The sequence below is a fragment of the Zingiber officinale genome, chromosome 2A, assembly GCF_018446385.1.
Source record: "Zingiber officinale cultivar Zhangliang chromosome 2A, Zo_v1.1, whole genome shotgun sequence".
NCBI classification, from domain to species: domain Eukaryota; kingdom Viridiplantae; phylum Streptophyta; class Magnoliopsida; order Zingiberales; family Zingiberaceae; genus Zingiber; species Zingiber officinale.
In genome coordinates this window covers 17,821,097-17,829,743 of record NC_055988.1, presented here as the reverse complement: position 1 = coordinate 17,829,743, position 8,647 = coordinate 17,821,097, and the positions used below count along the sequence as shown (strand labels likewise).

Here is an 8,647-nt window from a genome sequence, read left to right as displayed (position 1 = left end):
TCTCCAAACAAAAATCGTCTTCTATGGCATTCAGTATTAAATACGAACTCATGTATAAGATTACGAAACCGAATTATAAGTTGTAATGTAGCTTTGTCGTGTGATATATTATCTTTTTTACTAAAAGCAACAAGTCTTTTGTTGAGTATTGTTACATTTGTATAAGACAGGCAGCACATATACAAATGTGTGTGCAAACAAATCTTCCAATCTTTAAATGCTTGACAACACTGTGTTTGACTTGTTTAAAGATCTTATCCTTCTCCGGAATGCATTGATTGAAGCTTTGTAACTAATCTTCTTTTTTTTTTTATTTCCTTCTTACAAATGAAAAAAGTAAGATGGGTTAAAAAAAGAAAAAATTATATTTTCAGTAATTTGTATCTTTTTCAATTTTAATCCTATTATGAATTAATTTACGTTCTTAGTCCTGTAACTTGTAATATATTTCAATTTCAATCCTTTTTTCCAAAATTGAAATTTTTCAACGAAAAATGTTTAGTTTGTGGTTGGAATATAAAAAACACATGGATCATAAAAAATCAAAATCCTCAAATTCAATTTACAATTCATCATTTTTCGTTGAAAAAATTCAATTTTAAAGGAAAAATGATTGAAATTGGAAAATATTACAAGTTACAGGACTAAAAATGTAAATTGACTCATAACAAGACTAAAATTGAAAAAAGTGTAAGTTATAGGACTAAAAACATAATTTTCTCGGTTAAAAAATTTCCAAGCAATATTTTCACTGCATTCTTTTGAACCAATTAAGAAAGTAAAGAAACATTTTAATAATCTTTTCAAGGTTTAAAATTTCGATCTGTGCCGAGATTTCGGTATTGTACCATGTCGTGTTGATATAGTTTCGGTATTTTTTAAATATAAAATATATTAATTAAAAATTAAAATATTTAACATAAATATTTAAAAAATAAATATGAAAATAGATAAATAAATAAATAAATTATTATAAATTTTAAATTAAAATAAATGAAATATAAAATTAATTAGATAATTTTATTAAGATTTAATAAAATCTCTTTAGATTATCTCTACCATAACTATGAGTCGATTAAAAAAATTAACCTAAAATTAATTTTAAAAAATCTGAAATCCGACACTACTCGCGAGCCCGCACGACTTCGGTGTTGTCACAGGATTGCGTGACCAACCATGCCCACGAAAATTGCATAACTCCTTCGATGTGACGACGTTAATCATGCGACCCCTCTGCAATAACCACAGAATCACACGATGTCTCCACGACAACAACAAAAAGATTATACAATCTCTCCGCTACTGTTGCAAGATCACAACCCCTCTATTGTGACCACAGGATCACACATGTCGCACATGTCATGAATATGATGCTAAGATCGTGCCGATATTGATCGCCGAGCAAAATAAGATGGTTCATCCATTTCAACCATTCCGACACAATACTTTAAATCATAAATCTTTTTTATATTATTTTCATCATGAAAAACTTACTTTTGCTCATGGCATATTTATCTAGGAAAAAAAAACTTGAAAAATGAATATAAACTTGTTTTTTCCCTCCAAATCTTATAAAGCAATTAGACACTAAAAAGTTAGTACAAAATGAAGACTTGGATTAAACCTTCTGCATACAGAAATTTAACAGATGCAGAGGCGGCAGTGTCGGTTTCTAATCAATAACATAATTTGGTGCCACTGCTATAATTCGATTCTCACTTGATGATCTTTTTGCTTGCCCATCACCCTCAGCAGAAGCTGCTGCTTCTCCATCATCAATGACAATCAGATGACCTTCCCTTTGTATCAATCTCTGCATGACATGGAAAGAACATCTCTGAAACTCTTCCCAACCATTAGGGTAACATTGAGTATTTTTTATTGTATAGAATTGAGAACTAAGTCAACTTAGGAGTAAGGAGCAAACTGAAACCTCCTATAATGTCTGGCTTTACCTCAATTATGGCTTTGATGCACTTAACCTCCTCACGCACCTCGTCAGTGTTCTCATAAGCACCTTGAGCATTCTGCCGCTCTACATACCATATAATTAGATCTCCTTGCTTCATTCCTGCTAAACCACTTCCTGCAAGGCCAAGTTTACAAGTAGGAGGATTAGTCGCCATCGAGTTTACATTTTCAAGGAATGCATATAGTTCTCTAGGTGATCGAACTAAGTATCTATTGAAAGTCACTCTGATCCCCATATGCAATCGAACAGTCGGATTCTGGAAAATGGATCTCATAACAGTCACAAATTATCCATCAGTTTACAATGCAGAAATTACCTCACATTTCATTCTATAACCACTCAGGATAGTCATCATTCTTCCATGCATCTGAGTGAGGGCTCTGAGCCTTTTGTAGTCAGCTTTTTTAAATCATTGTATAATTAAATTTGTCTTGTGCAAAGGATTTCAGGTCTTTCTCAAAAATAATAAATTTTTTTGTGAAACGTGTTGAGAAATGAAATTTCAGAAATCGAAAATAGGAACAGTGGACTGTTTTTGTAACTAAATTATAGGCTAACAGGAATGATTCTAGGCTTAACATCTTGATCCTACAAACAAAACAAGAGTTTGAATGCTAATATTAAGCAATTTTACCTTCCCGGGAAACTGATTCCTCATGCTGTCGTAAGCACATAATAAGAGCTTGAGTAACTCTCTGAAAATGCTCCTCGGTGATAACAAGTTTCTTTTTCTGATGACTGTCAGATTGTTGTTCGTGACCTGCTTGTCATTCATCCAGTTAACTGAGATAAATTCTCTTGCTAATTGAATTACAGGACATATTACCTTCTTTGTCAGGTGCTTGAATATTCTCTTCAGGCGCTGGCAGATTAGCATCTTGGTCAGGAACTCTCTCTGGAGTACTATCTTCATTCTCTTGAAAATCAGAAAGATCAATCTCACTCGATTCAACACTGCATATGCATTGATTTATTTAAAAAAAAAACATAAAGAAACTAAAGCATTGTTTTTGTATATCTGAAAAAAGAACTTGCCTGATGATGGATGTTTTTAGTAGTTTTACTGCCATGCGAACATGGGCTGGAAGAACCTACGAACATAAAACATATATTATCTTACCAAATTAGATTATTATCACATAGTGCCTTTGTTGCTTTAGAAGAAAGAGTTAGCAACTTTGCATTAGTTGACAGAGAAAGTTAGTTTGATACACCATGGATAAATGCTTACCACTTTCTCCAAATGGCTCCTAGCAATGGCTTCAGAAAGCCTGATCAATGCCTCGAGCTGCCTAACTGTCATTCGGTAAGCAACTCTGGTTCCAGGTGTACTATCACCTCTCCGCAGTGCTACATATGATTGTACGAGTACCTTTCTTGCTTCTGAACTAAGCTGCATTCAGATAGCCCACTTAAGAATCAAATGATGATGCTCACTTTTGCGATACAAAGGTAACACTTTAAGTTCATGAACCTGAGGTTTTATAGACTTGGCATAAGCTATATATCGCTTCAACTGTGCAGTCGTGAATGCAGGAGCAAGCGCATCCTCACGCCTCTGACGAACTCTCACAATGTGATGGGCAATGTGATAATCTGTGTTCTCGTCTGGATCATCAATCATTATGTACACCAGATCAAAACGTGAGAGAATAGCAGGAGGAAGAGCCACATTATACTGAAAAGTCGATATGAATACAAATATTAGTTTTCATTATTTGAGATAAGAAAAGATGAAAAAGTCTTGAGTCGTAGATATAATGTCGAACCAACATGACTGGATAAATTACCATCCTAGCAAGGTAACAAACAAACTACCAACTGTACCAACATTTCGAACAAAATTTCAGAATTTCAAAAAGAGAAATTCACCTTGAGAGGTTTTGACTTGTCATACCGCCCTCCAGCTGGATTTGCTGCTGCCAAAATTGATGTTCTTGCATTTAGTGTAGCTTGTATGCCTGCTTTTGTGATGCTTATAGTCTGCTGCTCCATTGCTTCATGTATAGCAACCTTGAGTGTACTCAAGTTAGTGCTTCAAATATTTAGAAAGCCATACAAATATAGGAACTGGAAAAGATCTACCTGGTCCTTGATGTCCATTTTATCAAATTCATCTATGCAGCATATACCATTGTCTGCAAGCATTAAAGCTCCAGCCTGCAAAAGGAAAAGAGAGATCATTTGAAAGCAAATGATTAGAAATAATGAGATTGAGCGATGTCAAGTATCAGCAAATTGATCTTTGACAATTTTTATTTCCATTATCAACATCAGTTGTTCAATGTAGGACTTCAACTGATGCAGGACAATAGAAAGAATCAAAGAATTGACTCTTCCAAATTTTATACTTAAATTCCTGCTCATTAAATTCCAATTGATGTTTCACAAATATTAGTCAGAACCACCAGCCAACCAGTAATTCAAAATTCAATCATGATTTACAATTTCAAGAAATATTGATCAAAAATTCTCAGTGTATCCCTGAACAAGATATTCCAGATACTAAAAACTAGTCCAATTGAACTTTTTCTGTTTATTGAAAGAGTACTTCACTAAATGTAACAGCTAGAGATCTGCCCCACAATGCGGCAATGCCAATTATTTAAAGAGTAAAACCATTAATACCTCAATACAGAATTCCCCAGTCTCGGGCTCCTTCGCCACTGTTGCCGTTAGACCAGCAGCCGAAGAGGATTTGCCAGATGTATAAACAGATCGGGATACGAGACCAACAGTGTACCTGTTTAGTTGAGAATATGCGAATTAAGCTTTCAAACTATAAATGGATCGGAAAAATAAATATTTTCCATTGCAAATTCAATTTAATAAAAATAAGCAAAAGTTAGAGCATACTTCAGAAACTGAGACTTTGCACAGCTCGGATCTCCTACTATGCAGACATTGATATCACCTCTAAGGTTAATTCCTTCATGGGTTAACTTGTGAACGCCGCCTACTAGCATAAGAAGAACGGCTCGCTTTATTTCTTGATGGCCAAAAACTGTGGGGCATATGCTATCAACTAATTTATTGAAAAAATCAGGGGTGTCCCTCATCTGCATCACCTCTTCTTCTTCTTCTGGCTACAACATATACCATTGTTAGAAAAGGCTGACTGTAAGTCAAATAGATGAGAATGACACCGTCATCTTCAATTACTTTTATTAAGAATGAAAAATCAATATTCATGCTTTTTTTATTGGCAAGGTAGCAAGTAAAACGTTAGACTACACAAAATTTGGAAGCAATGGAAGGAAAACTTGAGTAACAAAATCATATTCAAGTAGCAAGCAATGTATGAAAATGGTTATTTCATTGTTGCGTGAACATATCATCATCATTCATGTAACACATACTCAACATGGGAAACTTCATAAGCTAATAGTTACTTAAAACAAGAAACTTACTGTGAACTCCTGTTTATCACTATCATCAATGTCCATCTTCCTGTCTCTAATGTCTCCATCCCCTCTACCATCCGCTATCTAAACAACAAAGCGAGCATGAAATGCATTTTAGCAATGCTTGGATAAATGAGAACATAGGAGCAAACAATTTTCAAAGGCTCAGAACGGATTTTAACCTGCACTGAGTTTGCAATGAAAGCAAGGCGATATGACAGATCCCTCACGCCCAAAGATTTAAGACCTTTGACACCTCCATGACCACTAGTTATGTTCTGACGCTGAGGAGCTTCACGCCTGCATTCTGCTCTTTCACCGGGTGAGGTCAACGCCATTACATCCGGCACAGCAACCAAAGAGCCTGTGAAGATAACACTGGAAACACCAAGAACAAGGATAACTAAAAGATGACCACATTTCTATTTGCAATGCATCAGACTAAAGTTTGCGGATAAGCTTACGTGTCTCCAGCCCTTGCCTTCTCAACAATCTCATGCCGCAGAATAACATCCAAGGAACGAGGAAGAGACCCGGCAGGTATTTCATTAGAAGTCTCCTGCATTCTTACCCTCTGCCAATCTGTGAACTTGCTCTCTTGCCGAAGCAACGCCCAATTATTCCGCGATGCACATGTAGCATTCATGCATATAATAGGCTATATAGAATAGCAATCAAAATTGTGTTTAACAAAAGCATCTTTCATCATAAAATGACTAAAAGAGAGAGAATGGAAATGAAATTGCAGCAAAAGAATATTGGAATGGCATTCAAGCAAGATAAAAACGAGTAGCCCTCACCTCAGTGTACTTGTACTGCTGTTCTACATTCTTAATGACTCCTCCACATTCGAGGCACTTAAAGGTTCCCTGCAGGAGCTCAGGCCGGACCTCGCTCGTCCGAGTTACGACTCCCATTACAGAAGTCAACCTCCCAATCTCTGACGTCGTCAGTTCCCTTAACCTAATTGTGTGCATTTTCATCAATCATGTGGAGTGCAGAGGAAAAAACATCTCTTGGACTAAAATATACAAGTCAATGCATCAAATTAACGAGAGAACGAAACTTAAGAACATACAATACCTCTTTAACAGCGGAATGTTGTAGAAAGCAACATTTATATCACGATTAGGATTGTCATCAGTTATGATGGGTTGTCTATTCTCGCTCGATTTATGCTCCGTTACGAATCTCTTACAAGCATTTCTTAGATAGGGCTCGAATCTGGCCAAAGTCACGACTTTATCGATTTGTGTAGTCAGGATCAATAGGAAGGGGCGTCAGACGATGGCCTACCTGAGGTATTCCTCTGAGATAGCTTTCTGAAGGACATCGTTGAAGCGCATGACATGGGAGAAATCCACGTACATTGTGGTCGATTCCTTGTGGCGCATGGCCTCAATCTCCGCCTCATAATAGGGATCCACCGCGTTGGTATCAAGCTTGAATCTTGGGGAGGGCGTAGAACAGACATCGACCAAATCAAACGGAAGCCCAAATTGAAAGGGAGAAAAAAACCAAGAAAAATATGACATCGAAATACCTCTTGAGAAACTCAAGGAAGATATTCTCCACCCGCACCGCCTTCTCGTCCACGAAGAATCCTCCGAAGGCATCCATCTCGCTTCTTTCGATTACAGGCGAGCGAGCGCTCTCTCTCTCTCTCTCTTCTTCGGTGCTCGGAGGTGACAAAGGGAAATAATGGGGCAGATTTTGGCGGGAAAAGTAGGAATTGGCGCCAAGAAACGAACCTGCGCGCCTTGAAGATTCAGCTGCGTGATAGCGATCACGGAGCACCGTGAACAGCCACTAACTGCACTACAGAAACTGGGGCCCACTATCTCTGCCTGCCCATTTGCCAATGATAATTGGTACGCAGTCTAGTCATTCTGTGTAATTGATTATAAAAGGACAAATGTATTAAAAAAAATAGATAAATTATTTCCACACCTACGTAATATTTCGCTCAAGCAAAGTGTGTCAAACGGGCGACTCCCAAGACCGAGGCGGTGTGGAGTTGGAAAATTTCCACCCCATCCAAAGGAAATTGTGGGTTAAACTTAACTTGACCTCGGGCAGAATCCTGCCTGGACCTAGACTCGGATTTGATCCGGGCTCATAGCAGGATCAACGTGTTAATTGTCTGTTGACCTAGGTTGTCAGGTCTAATCGGAACCTGCCCGATAAGATGCAGGGTCGATTCAGATTCTAAGCCTTCAAATTCGATGAATCATCGATTTTTATTTTTTTGTTTTGTAGTTGTTGGAATCAGTATTTCCTAACCGTTAGAACTGTCAATTAACCGACGGTTCCTAATTGTTGAGGAAGGGTAGAGATGATTTTTTAGATTTTTTTTAACAGTTAAAATTATTTTAATTGATTTTTTATTTATGACTATAATTTAATATATGTTACTATCCAAACTCTTTAAATAGAGAGTGTATTTCATAATTTTCATACGCATTTTCTTTACTTGCATTTTAAACTTTATATTCTCTAAACATTTTCGACTCCAAGTTTCTATTTTCTACGCATTTTCGTTTCCAACTACAATGAAAGAAGGCCCTGAAAATTTATTATCTCAATTTCAGAGGATAAAGGAAATAGTGAATCCACATAAGAACCTCAACATTCAATCCACCGATAATGAAATTGAGAGTCTTTCAATTCCGACATCCGAAACATAAGGAAGTACCGATGTAATTACTTTTAATGTTCAGGAAATTTCTTCTCTCAAATTTTCTATTTTCACTAATCATTTTGAAAATTGTGTGCAAAATATAGGCACTATAATGCTTCCAATAAATTCTAAGTTGGCGGCGTCTATGGGTCACCGAAATGACACATAGAAATGAAGGACTCGATCATTCTCAAACACAATTATCTAATTTTTTTTTTCAACTAGCGGTAGTACCGATTTTGATTTATTTTTATATTCTAATAATAAATTAAGAAAATTATTAGCTAAATTTATTTTCATATAACATTTTTCTTTTAGTTTGTATTTAAATGAACATTTGAATACTTTTTTTAAAGAATCTCTTAATACATATGCTAAACGTGTTCCTAGGCCTATAATTACTCGTACAATAAAAGAAATAGTAAAATAAAGAAAAAAATTTAATTAATAAATATAGTAAATTAAATAATAAAGTTGTTTTTATGTTCCGGAGTGATTATTGCCAAATATATTCATATATGAATATGACTTGTCATTTGATCGATAACTATTGGAACCTCAAAAAAAATATTGTTAGTTTATAGAGTTTTT

General features: G+C 35.9%; 1 protein-coding gene across 1 annotated transcript; it reads right to left on the bottom strand.

Annotated features, from left to right (window-relative positions):
- Positions 1-1,446: 1,446 nt before the first annotated feature.
- LOC122040867 (DNA replication licensing factor MCM6-like) lies at positions 1,447-7,063 on the bottom strand. The gene is made up of 18 exons (XM_042600326.1): positions 6,920-7,063; positions 6,673-6,825; positions 6,460-6,600; positions 6,177-6,339; positions 5,841-6,034; positions 5,559-5,754; positions 5,383-5,460; positions 4,829-5,058; positions 4,601-4,715; positions 4,058-4,132; positions 3,845-3,985; positions 3,447-3,650; positions 3,204-3,365; positions 3,008-3,063; positions 2,799-2,926; positions 2,607-2,732; positions 1,956-2,086; positions 1,447-1,813 (listed from the first exon to the last, which is right to left on the bottom strand). Exons 1-18 carry the CDS (start codon positions 6,994-6,996, stop codon positions 1,673-1,675), a joined length of 2,511 nt encoding a protein of 836 aa, XP_042456260.1. The 5' UTR covers positions 6,997-7,063; the 3' UTR covers positions 1,447-1,672.
- Between the last annotated feature and the right edge of the window lie 1,584 nt (positions 7,064-8,647).

Coding starts and splice junctions, on each gene's coding strand:
- LOC122040867 (XM_042600326.1), bottom strand. CDS start 6,996: ATGGATGCCTTCGGAGGATTCTTCGTGGACGAGAAGGCGGTGCGGGTG. Junction 4,716..4,828: donor GCAAAGTCTCAGTTTCTGAA/GTATGCTCTAAC, acceptor TCAACTAAACAG/GTACACTGTTGGTCTCGTAT. Junction 2,733..2,798: donor TCAAGCACCTGACAAAGAAG/GTAATATGTCCT, acceptor AATGACAAGCAG/GTCACGAACAACAATCTGAC.